General features: G+C 36.6%; 1 protein-coding gene across 1 annotated transcript in view; it reads right to left on the bottom strand.

The window, feature by feature from the left end:
* ARHGAP42 (Rho GTPase activating protein 42) overlaps window positions 1–21,305 on the bottom strand; it is a 147,662-nt gene that overhangs the window by 76,899 nt on the left and 49,458 nt on the right. The window contains exon 3 of the mRNA XM_030234309.2: window positions 21,041–21,102. Within this exon, the coding sequence (XP_030090169.1) occupies window positions 21,041–21,102 (62 nt within the window). The remainder of the gene's footprint in view (window positions 1–21,040; window positions 21,103–21,305) is intronic.

The raw sequence follows: 21,305 nt of genomic DNA, 5'->3' as shown, positions 1-21,305 counted from the left end.
AAGGATCAAGTCCAAATTCTAAGAGAATGGCCCATCCAGGGACTGAATCCACAGCCTTGGTGGTATCAGCACCAAGCTCTGACCAACTGAGCCAATCTTCAGAGTCTTGTGTATCTTGATTTTGCAATTACTTGGTAGAGGTCTTGGTAAATGAAGGCTTCCTGATACATTTTTCTATCAGAACATCTAATGATGGGTGAGTAGACAAACTAGATTTGAAAGTACTAGTGAGTACTGTGACCATCTTTGTGATCATTAACCAGATGCAGCTTTGTCTTGTAAGTTGGGGAGGATATGAAATACCAGGAGGTCCTCTCAGGCTCTCTCTCTGTCCCAGCAGTTTCCTCTGTTCCTCCCAAGTATCAGCCAAAGAAGAAAATAGTTACAGTTTGTAAGCTATATATTTTGGGAGCTCGTTGGCAGAAATCAGTGAGTCAACATTATTTTAGAAATACTCCCTTGTACTATCTTCTTTTTTCTTTGTTTCTTTCTAACTAACCACTATTCTACTCAGCACAGTATGTAATTAAAAATAATTAAGTTGAAAAAGGTTTCATTACATCAGCACATGAATGAAGTGTTTATATAAGCCACATTTCATTAACTTTATACCCCAGCAGTCTCATAGTTGAGGCATATGCTTTCTGGGCTGTTTCCACATGTTCCTAAACAGGGTTATGATGACCTCTGCTACCTTAGATGAGGGTACAACATAGCAAGTACCTATAGCAATCACCCTCAAGCATCTTACCTTTTTTTGTAGTAGCTCTATCTTTAAGGAAAAAGACAATATTTATAGTACTTTAGCACTCAGAGATACCAAGGTCCAGTACAACGTTTCATTAAAACAGAAACTTGATTCTCTTGGAAGGAGGCACCAATATTCATCATGTCTGCAATGGCTGTGGAGCAGAAAGGGCCTGGGAGGAAATAGGGAACTCCTGAATGACCCTGAAAGCCTGGGTCTTTAAGACCATGCTGTACTAACACTGGTTAACTTGCTTTAGGGCCAAGGAACAACAGAGAAGTATTAACTCTAAGGCTTGGCATTAAGAAAATAGAGAAAGAGAAAACGTATTTTTGAGTTTAAGTAACAGCTATCACAAAATCTGGAACTTCAGGTGTCCCCTAATAAATCAGTTCATGCACTGCCAACAGCAAGATCTGACAGAGTATCATCTCAGTAGCAACACCAACACAAAGAGGCTCAAGGACTTACGGAGCAATTAACTCAGTCACTCAGCATTAGATATCCACAGTCTCTGTGGATACAGCCACAGAAGGTTCCCTTCCCAAACAATGAGGAGAAATAAGCAGAGGATGCCTGTGATCCATCCAGACAAGTTACATCACATCATGAAATTGTGAGGCTGTTTGCAATCAAACTCAAGTTTGCTAATCTGCTTACATAAAGGTAATTCTGTGTAGATGTATAAAGGCTTATTTCAACAGCATTTAGAAATTTCCAAAAGAAAGCAAATGGGTATCTGGGCTACTGGGCTTGAAGTCTGCTTTCCCTCAGAGATATTGCAAACCCATTTAAAGTTTTCTGTGATAAGCCAAAGAAATCAGGGACTGGGCAAGACTTGCCTTTCATTCAGCAGAAGCAGCTGGATTCAACAAGACAGAAAAAACATTATAGACATTACAGGATTCAGTGAAGGTTACTGTCACATGAACTTCACAGTCTAAAGTTACACTTACAAAGGTATGTGGCACTTCTAAAGTAACCAAACAGATGAATTAAAAGTGTACAAGTGCAGCCACACTCCCAAATACATAAAGAATAAATTAACAAAGCATTGCAACCAATGGAATAGTGTAACAAATCACTTGCTTCAGAGTTAAAAGAAAAAACAGTCAAATTTTACCTCTATCATCATGCTAAATAAGGATCATATGAGATAGATTTTATTATATTAGGTCATACAAAATATGGCTTAGTGTAATTCCAACATGAAATAATATTTTTATGCCTCTTGATTTCATTTTATTGAATTAATTTCTTGCATAGTTATTACATTTATTACCAACTGATTACATGTGCAGCGCTGGAACAGGAACGTAATCAAAACTTCACACCTAATCTAGGCTATTTTTTTTCTGTCAAAATCCAAATTGGTCATTGCATATCACTTCTCTTAGAGACAGGACATCATTCAGCCTCAGAAATAATCATTCTGCCCTCCATCCTCTGGCAGCATGCTGCCTCTACCACTCACATTTTCTGTCATTCACAGGTATTAGGATGCCAGGTTCACCAGTTGACTCTGGAATGTGGCAGCTAATTGGAGTCTGACCAAGACAGAGCTCACACAGGGAGCTCACTGAAGCTGAGCATGGAAATCAACAGAAAAAACTGGATCATCAGAAACCAAAAGTTCCTACCATCTGACTCTAGTCACTCAGTGCTGTTCCAGAACCATTTTATGCTACCCCCTGGCAATATCTTATAAAAGCACACCAGAAATTCACAAGAGAACAAATATTTAACAGAACTATACAAGGTGCAGCATGTCTTACAAATGACTTCAAGCATCTTACAATTATTTTTCTTAGTGGTATGTTCATCTCTTTATGAATGGCAACCATAAGAAACAATTCTCAATGACTGCAAGACTGGACTCTGCAGATATTGCTTAGTGAGTGATAAAACATGGAAGGAAGGATAAAATGAACTTAGATGAGAATACTTGGACCATGAATTTATTAAAGCAGCAAGCTTCAAATGCATCTCAGTAGTTCCTGTTTTGCATAATAAGGTAGGTTATCTATGACTGAACTTATTATTGCAGGCAAAAGAAAGTAAAGGTTGCAACAAGATTTTCATATATTAAAAGTTTTTAAAGATGCAAAAATTATGTTTGGCATGTTTAGATAAAGTATATTACCAACACATTCATTTATTACTTCTTTTTAATGCTACTTCCTTTTAATTATCTTATTCACCTAATTTATTCATTGTCTGTGATTTCTCTGGAGGGAAAAGCTAAATATTCATTCCATCTGTTTTAAATTCCCAATATGAGAATATGCAGTAAGCTTAATACATCTTTCTTGCCTTATGAAGAGAAAATATCATTATATTTAAACTCCCAGAACTGTTGTCATTTTACAGCAGTTGAGTTTTAATGTTTGTATGCTAATCTGTTTTGGTCATAAACACAAGATTCTTGGGCATTGCTGGACCACAAATACTTCAAGAATGATTTTAAACAGCACCAAGAAGAAGCTACTTAATTCCTACCATTTGTATGTGGACAGACATTGCATTTATAATCATCCTCCACTAAATGGTTTAGTTTGGCAAACCAAATTTACTTTATATTTTAAAAGCTGATGCTCAAATTTTCCTTCTGAGTTAAGTGCAGAAGACCTATATTACCAATCACTCCAAGCAGGAGTAACAGGTAGCAGGAGGCTACAAACCTGTCACATGCCCAGTGAAAAAACTGCCTCTGATAACATGCAGAGGCAATGAGATGTCAAATACTTTTTATGGATGGCCTTAAAAATTATTTACAGCATATAGTACAATGTCATCTGCCTACAGAAAGCAGATTTGTTTGAGGAGGAATATTAGATGCCTTTCAAGCACTGGGAACTGCTGAAGTGAAATTCCTACAAATATCTTTATGTTAATTCTGGTTTACATTTTCAAGATTCACAAAACAAAGTATTAAGCAAACACGGATTACTGAAAACAGGCACGTTCCACATATATGTTCCATGTAAAAAGTCAGATATTCTCTTTTCTCATAAATCTTTATTTTACTTCAAATCTCAAAAGACTGGTAGATTTAATTTTCTTTAGGTAGGTGAATGAAGAAACAAGGTAAATACCTCAATTATTTGACCCAAATAAGACCAAACTGAATCTTTTCCTGTTACCATCATATTTAACAGACTCTTATAAACCTAGATAACGATAGGAAAACCATGTGATGGTAACTATCAAAAATGTCTTTTAATTTTTACCAGGCACTTAAAATTTATTCATTTTTAATAAAATAATCATACAAAAAATTACATTTATAGCATCTTTTAAAATAAAAGATTAAATAAAAAATTGCATAAATACTTTAGATGCTATGATCCACAAATAATACCAATGTAAATGCAAACAGCCTTCTGGAAAAGCAACACAAAGTATTCAGAAGACAAACATGGAAATGGACAAATGAATAACAGCAGTTGATAAGAGAAATAAAAAGGAGAGTGTGCAGTATTTCATAATAATCTCAAGAAATTGAATGCCAGAGGTCAGTATCAAGACAAAAAAATCTAGCTGAATTATTAAAAGGCTTGGCTAGTTTTATGGCCATTAATAAACACACACTAGTTGCATGTTTTAAATTTAATGAAATCAGATTTTAAAGCATTCAGAGCAAGCACATAACTTGCCTGTCATCTCCCTCTCACAGCACACAAAATGGCAAAGGAGTCCTGTGTTTGCTGGAACATTGGATAGTCCCCAGAAGAAACATCTGTGTACAAAAGGGGCCTAAACAAACTCAGAAAAGTTATTCTTTAAAATGTAGTTGAAGTGGTAAAGGTAAAAATTCAAACATCAATATCATACAAAAATTATTGATTTTAAATTTTAATTTCTGCCCTTCCCTTTGCAAGCCTGACTAAAATAACAAAAGTAATTCCACAGCTCTTCTCATGTGTCAAGACTATTCCGAATGTCAAACTCTGTATCAAGTATTACAAGTACTGAATAAAGATGTAAATACTGGCATGTTGTAAATTAGGCTTCATGGGGAAATTAAGATGCAAAGAAGGATACCAAGGGAATTGTCCAGACATGGGTTTAACAATACTGCTCCTGCCCTCCCACAGTAACTTTTAACAAAATTGACTTCATTCCTCTCACAATGTACCTTGCCAAGAAATGGATTTGAATAAAGGGCTCTCATTAGCAATAAAAGTTTGGAGGGAAGTGCTGCTTGAAATTTGCTTTGCTGAAGTGCATGCAAGGAAAAGTACTTTGCTAGCAGAGTCTGCACAAGCCAGTCCCAGCCTGCTGGTCCTACTGTCTCAGCTGCTGCTCCCGGGTTCTTCAACAGCAACAGAGGAATAAACTTGTAACATCCATGCATGCATCATCCTGATAGTGAAGCTTAGGATGTCCTTCTCTCACCAACGTGGAGCTCACAGTGACTATTCAGACCTTCTCAACTCCTGGCAAGGCTCTGCAATGTGCTCTGGGAGATAGTATGTGAAAGCTGACAGAATTATACAGGGAGTGTTAATGCTCAAATCCTTTTCACACTGTTAGCTTTTGAGCAAAATTTAAGGTGCTGGTGATTCTTAAAAGCAGTGGTTATGTGCAGGAAAGTATCCGAATTATTCAGGGTTGCTCAGAAAACTCTGCAGGTATTGAGAGGATTACTACCTTAGTGACAGCATAAAATATTTAAGTTTTACTACTGATAGCACCACTGAACCAATTTGAAAACAAAGAATGTCCTATCTCAAGTGACTTATGGATCAACAGAGTTGTAAACAAAATTTCTGTAACATTACCTTTATTAAGCAATCTTTAATTCACATTTTCAGGCCACAGCTGCACATCTAAAATAGGGTACCTACATCAATTTTAAGAAATTTTCACTATAGCACAGTTCTAAACACTGAGTTTTGAACAAACATGACAAGCTACAGTCCTAGCTCCATGATTTAGTAATCTTATACAGCTGGAGGGTTCATACAGGATGGGCTACCCTTCTTGTAAATAACATAGCTTCCACTGTATGCTAAAGGCAAAAAGCAGAATTCAAGATTCCTGGCATTCAAAACTAACACCAAAACTGGGAAACCTGAATTCATTATGAAAATACCAAATGTGCCCAAGCAGTGCCTACTGAAGGACTGACTTGCTACCATTCCTTCAGCTCAGCTACAAGGAATCAGTGTCAAAAACTTGAAGGGCAAGATGTTCAAATTTGATCAACTGGGACGAGGGACCCCAACACTGCTATATTTAATACAAAGAAGAAAGAGATCCCTTGAAAATAGAAAAAACTTGGCCAACCTGAAGGTAAAATTTATTTACAATCAGACTCTAAGATGCTTTGATCCACTAGAAAACTCTCACATTAATATATTTTGAAAAAATTCCTGTCCTAAGTATTGACAATAAGAGTCCTAAGACAATGTCATAAGAAATGCCTCATCTTCAGTGTGTTCAGAAATTAGAAGCCAAAAGGTATCAGCTGGTTCTTCACTCATTTCCTCAATGTGTAGGTTTAAGCAGACCAACTGACCCTCATGCAATGTTAGCCACAACTGAACACATTTTCCTGAGCAGGCACCGAGGAAAATGACACCCAGCAACTTCCCAAAAGAGCAGGAGCAGTGGGTAGATGCTACAGAGAACCTGGTTACGTATGAGTACTCACACACTACATGCATTGACCACTGTAAGGTAAAGGTCAAATGCAGAAGCATTGTACATCGATGCATGTGCTCCAGTATTTTTCATTTCTGTGAAAAAATACTCACATCTTGCCCCTACAGGAGTTTTTAATGGATTAAGAGAAAACAGTGGCCAGTAATTTAAGAAGGAAAGGGGAAAGACCCAACTGATTTTTATACCTTGTAATTTATTGTAAAGCCCACTAGAAGATAATATATTGGGATAAATTCATTGTACCTTGGTTCCATTTCTGTATCTCCTCCTGTGCTTTTATTTCTTTTCAAGATATGCCAGTGTTTTCTTTTCCTTCAAAATCCTTTCACATAACAAAGACCATACATGCCACCTACTCTTTCATTGTACAAGGACACACTTCAAAGACTTGATTTCTCTGTGCACCATCCTCCTTTTTTTCCTTCAGTGGGCAAGAGCTCAGTGGGGTTTCTGTCACTACTGGCACTAACAACTTGAGCTGGAAAGTGTTATGTGCCCCTTCTGCCTCCTCTCACTCACAGCCTCTCCTGTCTCATAGACTGTTGCTTAGTTGCAACAGCAAAAATATTTTCTACATAGATAGGAACATTTTATAAAGTGTTAAAGAATGCACAATTACAAAGATGACTGAAGCTAGAGGTTTACCCTTTTTGGAGGAAAAAATCTACCTGGTGATAAATGAAAGAGGAATAAAACCCAAAATAACCAACCATCCAAGAACAAACAAACAAAAACCCACAAAAAAAAAAACCCAAAAAAACAGCTGTGGGTTTTTGTCCCTTTTTTCTTTAGCAACCTCCTGAAAATATTTAGCAAACGTAAATCAGCAGTGGATATGGTCATGGTAGGTAGCTAGTCATCCAGTAAGAGATACAATTTCTTTTTACAGCTTACTCCATGGACTGTAACTCAGCAAAAACTGAGTAAAAGATAAAGCAGCCACAAACACCACTACACTGAAGGAAAAACAGTTTGGTAGTGTACTTGCAAGTCTAGGCATTTATCTTTTTATCACTACCATTAATACAAACAGTGCAAGTCTCTTGACTAAGCTGAGAGTTCAAATCATACTGAAGGAAAAGAGCTTGAGAATGTATTTTCAGATAGGCAGCAGAAGAAAATTTTTCTGGTTTTACCCCCTTTTATGGCTGTCCAAACAAACCAAAAAATTTCTCAGCTTGACCGTTTACATTACTTATTATCAAGTGGGAAACAGCAACATAAACACAGGAAACAGCATAATTGGAGCACAGAACTAATTAAGAAAAAAACTGATCCAGAATTTAAGTATACCACACTTCACGACATTTTTAACAATATGTTATTCTATTGAGTACTCTGTTAAATGTAGATATTTTAGGATGTTGCAAGTCTCCTTACCTTCTTAAACATTTATCACATTCAACATTTTTTTCCTATAAACAATGAATAAACAAAACAAAACCAAACCTTCTTCTATAGGGGGAAATCTTCAATTTAAGAAGTGCAGAAGTGAAGGAATCTCTGCTTTTGTGGAGAGCTGTGTGGCTTTTTTAACTTTTTTGTTCAATACATTAACAGAAATTATCCAATTAAGATAAATCTTAGCAAACAAGCAAAAAGCTTTACTTTACAAAAAACTTATTTTAAACTTTCCAAGACATTTTTAATCTGGCTGCAGACCTACTTAACAGTTACCCCAAATCAGTTCCGTATGTTTATTATTTTGTCTCTTTGCTTTTCCAAATCCTGATCTGTAAATTTTGCAGCCAGGCCTGTTTCCCTCACTGTGCAGATGTCAACAAAACCTCTCCAGAGTGGAGTGAATGTACCCTGAACAGGCCTCCTTGTGAGGTCCATTAGGATGTGAAGGGAAAGTTGGAAATCAATAAAAGAATAAATAAACATTTAACTAATCAAAGGAAGAACTTTCTAACTTGCCCTGAAAAGTAAAACCAATGTTATTTAATTAGTGCAGATTATTCCTTAAGGGATGTTGAGCTGCCAGGCTCATCACAACATTTATTTTGACAAGCTTTATTTGTCAAAATTCCTGAACCTGCCCTTAAATATTCTTTCCTTAAAAAAACAGAGTCAGAGTGCAGGTTCTTTCTTCCTAGACTGAAGCAGGACACATTAAAGCAGACAGACAAGCTATTCTTTAGCAACAGACTTAAGAGATCTAGAGTTTGATTGCTGGATGTCATAAGCAACAACTTCTGAGTCCTAAGTAAGAACAAACAACTCAACATTTAAAGTTTGAGACAAATAATTAACCAAAAAGGAAGTTTAGCAGCGAGGCATAAAAATAACCAAATGGCTAACCCAACATGGAAGCCAAAATGTTGGCAGGAATGTTTACTGCAGCTAGGATTTCCTTTTAAATTTTTCATCCTACAGAATCTGTCAGAGAATATAAAAAAAATTTTCAAATTGCCAGAAATGCTTATATTTGACACATTGGCTCTAATTTTCTTCAAACAAACAAGCAATAAAATTGGCCAGCTACAGAACTCTCCATAGAAATTTAGGCTCCAAAATACTGAAATCAACTGATTTAGAGCCTCGCAAAAAGTCATGGGTGAGGATGTTACTCTTAAATTCAACTGGTAAAGCAGATTTGTTAGATGTTGTCCAACTTCTGCCTGTTTCCCATTTTCCCCATAACCCCTACCTCAAAAAAGAGTGTGGAAGTATTTTTTGAGAAATACAGCATACTCTTAGGCCATTACCATGACAGGAACATTTGAAATAACTTACTGAAAGATACTTGATGACAATCTGATTAACGATGCTCCAGGCTGAGGGATGCATGGTCACCAAGCAATATAAAATACTCACTCTGTTTCTACATTACATTTTCCAACACTTGGCCTAATCTCAGTTTGTGCCTCAGATATTTTCAAAGTCTATTTTCTTTGGCAAAGTATTTCACAATGCAGCTCATCGTGAGGAAGTTTTCCTGACATTCAGCCGAAATTCTCTCCCAAATTCTTCCTGTCAGATGACTGTCTCTTAGCTAGATGATGTAAGCAGCATTCACACTTACCAAAGAAATAAAAGTTTCAAATCAGAGTGAGAGCTTGAGAAGATGAACAGTTCAAACTAAAAGGGGTCTTATGTATTGATCTACCTGCTTACTCTTCTAGCAATCAATGAAATCACTTCTACATGAAGAAAAAATGCCTGGCACTAAGCAACTAAGTAAGCAGTCACATAATACCTGTCTGCTGCTCTTAGTGAAGGTGAGAATTCAAGCAGCCAGGCCAAGTTGTGCTGGTTTACAGCTGGCCCTGCACTATTTGTGAACATCATGTGCTGCCTTCCAGTATGAAAATTAATTTGCACCTTCACAGACATTGTAGGTCTTCACAGGTCAATGCCACTAACTGCACAGGTGGGGTTACCAGGTCTGTGATCTGTTACTATTAGGAATCACTTTGCATTATATTGCACAGCTGCTGTGAAAAAAAGCACTGAGAAAGGTGGTCTGACAGTTCAATGCTTTGCTTCTGTGACACATTCTTGATGGTTTGGATACTGCCATGTATCTACTGTTATCTCTTAAGTACCAACAAAACCAAACCCCCAAAAAGCATTGTTTAAAAAAAAAAAAGCCAAAACAAAAAAACAAGAAGAAGAAGTTGGTGCTGAGGAAATTAGCTACTCAGAGATTAATGTAATTAGAAGTTTTATTTTGCTTTAACAACTACTTTGTGAATGGACACAGCCAGGCATAAAGCCAAAATCAGCTTAGCTGTTTGTAATGGTCCTATGCCCAGGAACTGTTAATTTTGAAACTGGAAGTATGTATCCTTTCAGGAAACAAAAGCACGTGCATGAACATTTAAGATATATTCTGAAAAAATGTAGCTTAGCCACAGCTGCAAACTACTAAAAGGTAAGGGAGCTTTTATAGGTACAGGATCCACAGAAAACCTTTCCATTTCTTCCTGCTATTGGCATACTAAGTTTACTGGTAGCTGACACACTAAATAATGTTCATATTTTATTTAAGGCTCAAATGCTGAATAATTTTAAATTAAAAGGTTCTGACAGTTGTCAGTGGTGAAAATTCAAAATGAGTATAACAGCACACAGATTTAAGAAAGGAGCACAGGACATGTCATGACACATGTAATGACTAGACATTTAGAGCAAAAAGTCTAAAAATAGTATCCGATTCAGACTTTTTAGCCTTTTTATCTGCTCTCATGCAAACAGAACTAACAAAATAAGTCAACGCAGAAAGCTCTCATCTAGCTTGTAAAAAGGTCTCAATACAGTGGAAGAGGCAGCCTAGAGGAGACAAAGGGCTAGTCTGGTTTCTTCAAACTGTGACACTACAAGGATTGGATGGTGTGTTGGGGCTCAGCTGCAGTGGTCGCACCTCCCTGTGGCCCTGCTGGATGTCCATCAGGGAAACTGAGTCACCCTTTGCCTCAGTGTGGGAATTATGGACTGTCTTGCCCTATCAAGCAGCTCCCCTGCCCCCTCAGTAGTATCCCTGGTGACAAATGGCCTTTAGGCACAGAGGGAATGCTGGGGCAGTCTGACAGCAGCTGGGGGGGCAGTGCTGTCAGGACTGACGGACACACACAGGAGCAGTGCCGGACAGGCAGCCCAGGGCTGTGGGACAGGTGGAGACTCGGGGCAATGCCAGACCCCGCTGCAGGCTTTGGCTTGCCATAGCCCACTCTGTGCAGACCGTGACGCTTGGACTCCAGGGAGAATTTCACATCAACTCCATGAGATCACATCATGGCATGTCACATGGCAACAAACTGGGCCAAAATTTTAATGATTTTGGCCAAGGTTGATGGGCCACCTCCATTTAACCCAGAAAGGAAACATAACATTGTTTGAAAAATATCTTTTACTAAAGAACAGCTATCCAAAGAAGTAGCTCTCACAATATCTTAATCCTTAAGGCTACCAGACTCTGTGGCCCCATACTTCAAAACTTTCCTCAGGACCATGTGACCATGGCTTCCAGATTTCTACTCTAATTTCCTTTTAACACTAGAAAAATAATCTCTTTCCCTGACTGCAACTACTTGTAATAGCAGGGCTGCAACAAATATTGCACCATGAAGTAGATTTGTAGTCATTTATTTTGGTGATCACGCTAGCTTAAGCAGTTTGCTGAGCTTGAAATGCCCCTTCATCCCATTTTTGACTTCATCTGGCCTCTGTTGTTACACTGAAACAGTCTGTTGCAACATGGTTGAAAAATAACCAGTAAATATCTTGTTTGTTTTGCTTTTAGCCAGGTCAGTTTTGTGAAGTGGGTACATAATAAACTGGCATGGCTGCCAAAAAACAGACAAAGCTGTTAATTTGTTTCAGTCTTAGCTCAAAGCAAAAGAACTTGCTCTGGGAGATACATCTAAGAAAGCTTCTCAAAATAACAGGAACTGAAGCCTCTGCAGACATTTGAGAAGTATAATATAGGCAACCTAAGTATTCTGCAAATATTAATACAACATCCTAACAGAGAATACTTATATAAAACACCTTTGTATGTAACACAGCTCGGAGCCCATGAAGATTACACAGATTACTCAAGGGAGAATATTTTGCTTCTTTGTGAAAAGGTGGGGGCTTTGTTTGGCCGGTGTTTGTTTGGTTTAAATAATGGCATATTTGTTTCTACACACCCTTTGGTACATAAAGTGCTTGTGCTTTTTTCTGTTTTTAATCACATTTCCCAGGACATTACACAAGAACAACAAATACAGTGGTTTCATTCCAGAGATCAGACTAAATGAAGGAAAATTCAAAACTAAGTTTGTAGGAATGAAGCACTTTTTTTCATACCTCCGGGAGAATTGCAGATAAATTCAGAATCCATTAAAAAAAAAATTAAGAAAGTGGTAGCATGTCAGGTAGCAGCATCAAAATGATTACAGGCTAGTAATGGGTACAGCACATATCCTCTTCTATGACCAGCTCCATTCCCTCCCTCTGTAGTCAGAAAATAAATGCATAAAACTTAAAGGCTATAAGGTTGGCTGATCAAGAACTCATGTTCCTTTAAAATACTCACTTAGAAGTGCAAACATTTTTCTTTCTCTTTTCTGTGTCAACAGTCATCTGAAAAGACACTTAGTGACTGTGGTGGAAGAAAAAGAATTTACAAACTAAAATTGTAATTACCACATTTCTGTGAAGACTAAAACGTCATTAAAATAAATTTCTTCCAGCCAGGCTACTCACAGAATGCTTCTCCAAACTTTGGGAAGGGCTGTTATGCAATGCAATACTACGTGCAGTGAAATGCTCACATGGAGTGAACATATGAATTGAGAACAAATTAGATTTATAAAATGACAAGTAGCAAGAGGCTTTCCAACTAATCTTTCATTTTGTACTTTTAATGAAGACAGCACTTCATATCTCTCTCCACGATACTCTTCAAAACTGGAAATAGCAATCTCATTTAGTGAATGTTCACACTGAAAAATGCTGCAAGGTAAAGCTGGAGAGAGACCTTTTATAAGGACAGGTAGTGACAGCACAAGGGGGAATATCTTTAAACTGAAAGAGGGTAGGCTTAGATTAAATATAGGGAAGAAATTCTTTAATTTGAGGGTGGTGAGATATTGTCATAGGTTGCCCATAGATATTGCAGATGCCCCAACTCCAGAAGTGTCAAAAGCTGGATGGGGCTTTGAGCAACCTGGTCTAGTGGGTGCCCTCTCTGCCACATCAGGGCGAGCTGGAGTGTGGTCTTTAAGATCCCTTCCAACCCAAACCATTCTGTAATTGTATATCCATATGGAGGCAAATACAAATACATCCACTTTGAATATAGAGAGCAGGAGAAACTGTAATTGCTAACAACTAATTACACTGATCTCCTGTAACACACTTTGTTTCTTAAAAATATTTTCTAAAAAAGATTTTCTTAATTTGCATTCTCTGCAGAAGACTGAAAAGCAGATAGTATATGGACAGTGAAGTACCAAAGCCTTCTTACTAACGCTTGGAACACTGTTTACATAAGATGGTAAAGAATGTACATGCATCTTATAAATCCCCTTATCTCTGTTCCCCTTTCCTTTCCTCTTGAACAATTATCCTATTCCCGCTCTCCTGTCTGGCTCAGAGCCTCTTAGCCCTATCAAGACAGACAAGTGATTGCTCTTTGATGCCAACTATCCCGACAAAACAACAGCAGAGATCAACATGGGAGATCTACATTTTCACACCTCTTACAAAGTTGCTTACTACAATAACTTTGTCACAAATCAACTCTATGACAACTACTTTGGAAAACTGTCTCTAAAACCAGTCAAATTGCTTTCCTACTCAACAGGTAGGTTTAAAGGCAATGAAATTATCTAGGCCCAAGATGAGGAGCACAGGGTGCAAAAGGCTCTGCAGATGATATAGTTCATTCATATGAACAGGAAATAACTCACATTTTCAAAAGAAGAAAAATGTAGAGAGAAAGCTGCTAAGAAATGGAGAGCAAAACATGAACAGTAGGTCCTCTGTTGACTTCATGATCGTAAAACTCTGAACATAAACTCTGAATTATCAGTAGTGTTCTGTCACAACACAGTGATTCTGGAAGAACCTTCTGCAAAATTAATGAAAATATGGACCTGTATTTTCAGTTCCAGAGGATGGCAGGTACAGGGATGTGAGAGGGACTAGTTGCAATTTGTTTCTATTGAGACCAGTTTGATCTTTTAAAAATTATAATCCTCAAATGTTCCAGGATGACTGTTTATTCTTCATTTCCACAAAAAAAAAAAAAAAAAAAAAAAAAAAAAAAAAAAAAAAAAAAAAGGAAGAAATTATTTTAAATCATGAATATTATTGGAGAAATTAGAACTAGGTTTAAACAAATTAGGAACGTACCAAGTGTACAATTATGGAAGCTGAGAAAAATTCAGAAATATATACAGATGTTATATGTTAAACTACCTTAATGATAACAGAACATGATCTGTTTACTTTTATTACTCTGTTTTTTGTGGTTTTTTAACTGAGTACAAATGCTAAGAAACATCTACTGAACACATGTATTTTCATACTTAAGTGGTGCAGAGAAAGACAGCAAACAGGATTCCTTCGAGCCCAAGACAGGGCAAGGGGGAAAGCTGCATTGAGAGTTCCCTCTCAACAAGAACCCACCAAACAATCATGTTGCAGATTTGCTCTCTAGGAAGTCTGCATGATAGAAATATGCCTATCACTTCCTGATTTCATATATGAGTTATTCTGATCATATATAATATCTGCAGGGAAATGAAGGTACAGTTGTAGTATATTTTTGATAGCAATTTTATTGAAGCAATTAGTATCTTCTGGATAGAAGGTCTTCATTTTCCCTGTGTGCACTGCAGTAATGGGAAGGAAGTAATAGAAAGTTAGTGTGAGAAAAATTATTTTTCCAGCTGGATCACTTCTCAATTATGTTCACCACACAGACACACAAACATTTGTACCAGCACAACAGGAAGACCTTTTATCAAAAGATCTGCACTCTACAGATATGCAATTAATATGAAGAGGTAACACAAGGCTGACTGAGATTTAAGGCAAAGCTGGTTCTGCCAACTGCTAATTAGATAAAATTCTGTGTAGCACATTTCCTCCAGTCATTCCAGATCTAAAACAGAAGAAAACCATGCAATGCTACTGAGCACAGTCTTGCTTCTGCAATAGCCTCCAAGTAATTTTTTATTGTTTATCCTTACAAAGTAAGACTGACAATGGTATCAGCAAGGAAAAAAAAAAAGGAAGAAAAATTCTGATGTCAAGGGCTGAAGTGTTAACCTGTTGCTGAGGACTAGCTCAAGTGTGCTGAAAGGTGTCATTTCAATTAATGAATCACAGGCCTCCAAACAACGTTGATCCAATTTGTTTTAATTACAGCTAATCAAAGAGACCTCCCTGCAGTCTCTTCTCATCCTCACCTTCTGGGTGTTAAGCTTTCCTTGTTGCCTTCCTCTGTATCTTTTGTAGTCTACATAACACTTGCAGTCCAGAAATGCATATAGCAAGTATCCAAAATAGGGGCTCCCCAAAAAGGTTTGTGAAAGCATGTCATTTGTTTCCAGTAATTTTCCTACGATTTCTAAAACTTAGCCTGTCAGAGGACAGTAAGCTGATAGTTAAAAAAAATCCAAACACAACAAAAAAACAAACAAAAAAAAAAAAAAACCAAAAAAACACAAAACAAAACAAAACAAAACCCAAAAAACCCAAAAAACCCCTCAAAACCATTGAAACCAGTATTTTCCTATCTTGCAGAACTTCCCTAACCAAAGACATGGATTTTTCTGTAATTAATATCAAATATGTTCTCTGCTATACCTGGAATGAAATAGGAGGAAGAAAAGGTTGAAAAATAAATAGATAAATGTAAGTTAAAATTATTTTTATAAGAAATTTAAAAATTCAGCACTGATTTACTGATCCTTCTTCAAGAGAAACCTCAAAGAGGTACTTCCAAATTAGTAATCTGATGCAGAAACTCAGAAAGTCTTTCCAAAGAAGTTAGTCAACAAAACAGTCCATGCCACCTTAGTGACCCAATAGGATGTACAGCCATCTTAAGTATAAGGAAAAAACGCAAACTCTCTAAACCCAGGTGCTTTTAATTAATTTTAAACAGCAGACATGGTGGGAGAAGAGGGAGTAGGAGGAACAACAAAAATAAAGAAACAAAAAAACAGTCGTAACTTCAAAGAAGTCCTTTCATTTGTGGCATTTTCTTTCCTTTATAGTAATACACTTTCAGTGTTCTTCCCAGCAGACTCCTACCAAGGAGATTAATTTAAATGCCAAATCTTGCATGAGAGGTGAAAAACACTGAAATCAGTTACCAAGTATATCCAAACACTATCAAACACTATTTTTTTGCAATTTGAGAAACACCATGCAAAACAATGTGCCAGGTGTTTGTTTTGCAGTCTCGGGGTGCTAGTACATGCAATGTTATTTTTCCCCTGTAAAAACTGAGATATAAGCTGCCCCTGTGGATAGGAGACTGCTTACTCTTCTGATGGAATCTGTAACACACTTTGCATTATAGGGAAAAGGTTAATTCTGCTTAACAACATGCTGTGCCCTTCAGTATCTGATTTTATGTACCATTCCATGGATAGCTGGTTTTAACAGCTCATTTATTTTTCTTCAAGTGCAGCTTTTGAAACTGAATATTTTGATGCTTTCCCTGGAAGCAGATAGCATCAGACCCCTTGTGTGAGGGCAAATACAGAACCACAATGAGAACATCCAGTTAATACAAAAAAAGTCCACAAAAATGAGATACTGTCTGAAGCATGAAGATTATTAGATACAAAAAAAGCGGACTTTATAAAGAAAAATATTCATCTAACATAGTAAAAAAACTATCCACTTCAGAATTTTTATATATCCTCTGGAGTATTTAATATTGGTCAGGAATCTCACTGATTCATGATGCCAGAGAGAAAAAGATCTGGAGCCATTCATCACCTGCCAACAACCAAAAAAAAAAACTTGGATAAATAGCAAGGAATTTAAGAATTAAGGGCCTATTTCAGTCTTGGATTCAGTAAACTCTCAGAAATAAACAGGGAGTTCCAGCAAGATAACATCAAGAGAACTCATTCAATGCTTCAAACTCATAGGGGATCTCTAGGACCAGTAGCATGAACCAGTTCATCTATACTGATGCCAACACAGAATAATCCTCCAAGAGGAAAAGGAAGTAGCATTTTATTTTACTCCCAGATAATTTCTCTTTGTTATTATTTTAAAAACAATATAAAATTGATAGGAAGCATAAATAAAAGATGAATCTGTAAAATAAAATATATAACTAATTTAACTGAAAGAATGCAAATTCAGTGAAAGAGGAAGGAAATTATTTTAAGTAAGTTCCCTTGATAAAGATTCAAACATTCACATGGGATTAAATTATAGCATCTCTATTGTTCCCTAATAAACACTAGGAAATAGAGGTCATTATTCCACATCCCTGATGGATTGCTGCTGAAGTCATTGGAAATGCAGTGGGGATGAATCTGACTTTTTATCCTATTTACAGTACATGCAAAGCCCAAGATTAGTGCTGTTTAGTTGGAGGGTTTTTTTAATGCACCATTTACCAACAGCATCACTAAATTAACACCACCACAAAATGACAGACCTCATCAAAACCTAAGGCTGTACATCATAAAAGAAGCTATTTTATGAGTTACTTTTTCCTTTATTTTCTTTTTAAGGGGAAATGTGTGGTGCACGGCCTCTTTTTTTTCTGACTACTCATCAATTTTCTACCATCAAGAAATAAAAGACAAGGATAAAAGAAGCTGTCTTGCAATAATCACCAAATTATTACTGCTACCAGTAATAATGGCCACAAGGCCTTACAAAACAGAATATTTATGTGACATGCAGTTTCATTTATACTTTATTCTTCAGTGTTTTTCCTAATAATTCTGTTTATAATGTCTTGTTTCATTAGCTTCTTTTGAATAAAAAAAAGATTTTGGTTCTTCTGGTTCTTCATGCAGGAAGGAGAAAAGACTTGCTAAACACTTCTCAAACTATTTACCTGACCACTGGAAACACTTCATTTATACAATCAGTGGACAAGCACACCAACATTGTGTTCACTAAGACAAAAATATAATCTGACTTATGAAGAATTTCATAGGCATCAGATTAGAAATAAATTGGTCACACGAATATATACTTTTTATACTTTTCATATTCTAACCTGATTAGTGCACTTATAGGTATGCTCATAATTTAACAAAATAAAGTTCAAGGCAGGGAAACAAGGCCATTAGCTGGTATGCAAAATTAAAAGCTGTCATTTCATATTCTCATGCATCCTGCATTCACTGATACAATAGTGTCTTTTACTATCAGTAGTATGATAAAGTGTATCCAATAATAGCCACAACATTGCCTAGATGTTTTTCACCAAGTCTTCTATAAAATGTCAGAAAGAACAAGCTTTTTAAAAGTAACTTTTGCATGTTTTCTCTCTTTATGCAGAAGGAAATTAAACTATTAAAGACCTGCATGCCATGTCTCAAGCTTTCCCATCAGCTGGGAACCTTGTTTAATATTGTCACTAAACTGCAAATTGGCTGACTCTGAGTGCTTCCAGCAGAGAAATCTTAGTGTATGCATAATGCTCCAAACTTCCTCAGAAGCAAGCAAAAATGCTCTGAAGATTCCACAGTTAAATTACAAGTTTGTCAAGCAAAAACCTTATACTAGGAATCTATTTGACACACTGATCTTCACAGGGACCTCTGGATTCTATGACAACATGTATAAAATGGCAGTAAAACACTGGGGAATAAAAAATCCACATCTTTGACAAAGGTGATACTTTTAGTCCAGTAATAATTAAACACATTCCACCAACAGGCAGATCAATCATTTTAAACCTAGAGAAATCCTAAGTTTGACAAATTTTCTCATGCATATATAACTACCATGAAAACTGTGTGTCCTCAATGTTCTCATTCTAGACAAAGAATGAGAAATGAATGAGGTTATTCCAAAGTGAGTGAAAAGGTGGATACAAACAATTTTCTGTCAAGAGCAGCTTCTCCATACATGGAGACCCTGCAGGAACCCACACTGTTCCTGAAGGACTCAACCCTGTGGAAAGGACCCACGCTGGAGCAGATCATGAAGAACTGCAGCCCATGGGAAAGACACATGTTGGAGAAGTTTGTGGAGACTGTCCCCCAAGGGAGGGACCAATACTGGAGCAAGAATGTGAGGAGTCCTGCCCACGGGGAGGAAGGAGGTGCAGCCCGCATGCCCTGCCCTTCTCTGACACTGGCAGGGAGGAGGTAGAGAACTGGGATTAAAGTAAAACCTCAAAAGAATGGAGGGGCAGAAGAAGTTTCTTTAAGATTTGGGTTTTTCTTCTTATTACCTTACTTTGATTTGCCATTAAATTAAACAGATTTCCCCAGGTCAAGTCGGTTTTGCTCATGACAGTGATTGTCAAGTGATCTCCCCCTGCCCTTATCTCATGAAGCCCATGAGCCTTCCCTTATATTTTCTCTTCCCTGCCCAGATGAGGAGGGCAGTGACACAGCAGCTTTGGTGGACACTGCTAATCCAACCAGGGTCACACTCAGCTAGACAATCCATGCATTCCCACGGAAATCATATTGATATAGAATAAAAACATATTATTCCATCTGACTGGTCTTTTTTCACTTAATAATATTAATTTTTTGCCTTCTTTTATGCTATAGGCCTTCCTACACTTTTTACAAAAATACTATATGGCAAGATCAAATTATAAACCAAAGGGAGGCCATAAATTTCTAAAACTGAAAATGGTAGGGACTCATCTGAGGGAAAAAAAAAAGAGGGGAAAGAAAGAGAAAATAATAGGAAATTTTTTTTACATATTACGAAAGACTAATGAGTTTGTAAAATAAAACCCTCATCTATTCATTGCTTTTTTTTCCCTAATAGTTAGCTCATAACAATCTTTAACGTAAACTGGGAAGCTATCAATTTTAAAACACTGTTTAACTAAGGAACTAATAAGTGTTCTGCTAACCAACTTTTAAGGTGGTAAGAATAGAACAGTCAAATCACTCTTCCAGCTATCCAGGAAAAAATGTTTTGCATGAAGTAAAAAAGAATTATACTTTTATACATTTAAGTGATATTAGCTATGCAATTATACTAAATAAATATAATGACTTTGCCATTTAAAAATATTTATAGACACAGAAATAGTGGAAGAGCAATTCTATGGCTATTTACTTTGAGGTTAAGACAAATTTATATCAATTTTTTTCTCAATTAGTAAATTTGTTCCAATCTGAGTCATAAAAGCCTTACCTCAATGTTCTAAGGACCCATAAGAGAAAGGAAAACTGGCACAGGCATAATCTTTGGATGGATTAGAGTGAGTTAAACTTTCAGGATATTTAAAAATTCCCCTACTGATGTTAATTCTTAGCTCACTCCTTTATTCATGACTGACTCTGAAGGAAGGATAAAAATAGCTTCACTACTCACCGGGATTTTTTTTTAAATAGTTCCATTAAAATACACCTAAAACTTCTTTAACAAAGCTAAATTAGAATAGAAATATAAAAATGAATGCAAACAGCAGATTCAAGATGCATAAGGACACTACACCAATGGATGACTCTAGCCAGACTGATCCATAATGTATTCTACAGGAGTTTCTCTCGGGTGATGAATTTGCTTTCTTTTCTTATCACTTACTTCTCAAATTCTTGGATTACTTGCATACATTCACTGGACAACACTCAAGATTATTTCATTAAATACAAACACAGATCTACATCTTCAGTATAAGCTTTTTGCAGGAAGGGAAAGGTACACCAGGATTCAAAGCTTATTTTGGGTCAGGGAGCTGGAAGGTAGGAAATTAGAGAAAAAACTTTTAAATCGATGAAAACATCTTTGGTTGAACAGTTTAATAAAAATTGCTGTAGTTTGTGCTAGTACATTTCTGCCTTTGTGTAAGAATTCCAAATAATTCTTATGATGTACTTAACCTCTACTACAAAAATAAAACTAAAAAAAAAAATCACTTCAGGGAGAATAGAAAAGAGTGTACTATTTTACCCAAGGAGTGGTCCAATGCAAGATTACTGCCAGCAAACTTACCAGTCGTCTTCTCTCCTCTTCAACAGCAATCAGAAGCCGAGCAAACTCCTTCAATGACTGGGCTTAAAGGAAAACAAAGAAAAAGAATGTTCTGCTTAAAATGACATTTTAAGACCAGGTGAGTCCATTATTTGGAATAAAGCTAAAGTGATAAAATATTTCTCTTATACTGCAATGTAATCAGTGACCTTATATGAGATAGACTGAAGCAGGCAGCAGGTCAAGAGCAAAGAAAAAGAACTTGAGTTTTAAGAGTCATATGTAT

Source organism: Serinus canaria, chromosome 1 (assembly GCF_022539315.1).
Source record: "Serinus canaria isolate serCan28SL12 chromosome 1, serCan2020, whole genome shotgun sequence".
Lineage (NCBI taxonomy): Eukaryota > Metazoa > Chordata > Aves > Passeriformes > Fringillidae > Serinus > Serinus canaria.
This window is presented reverse-complemented; position numbering and strand designations above follow the sequence as displayed.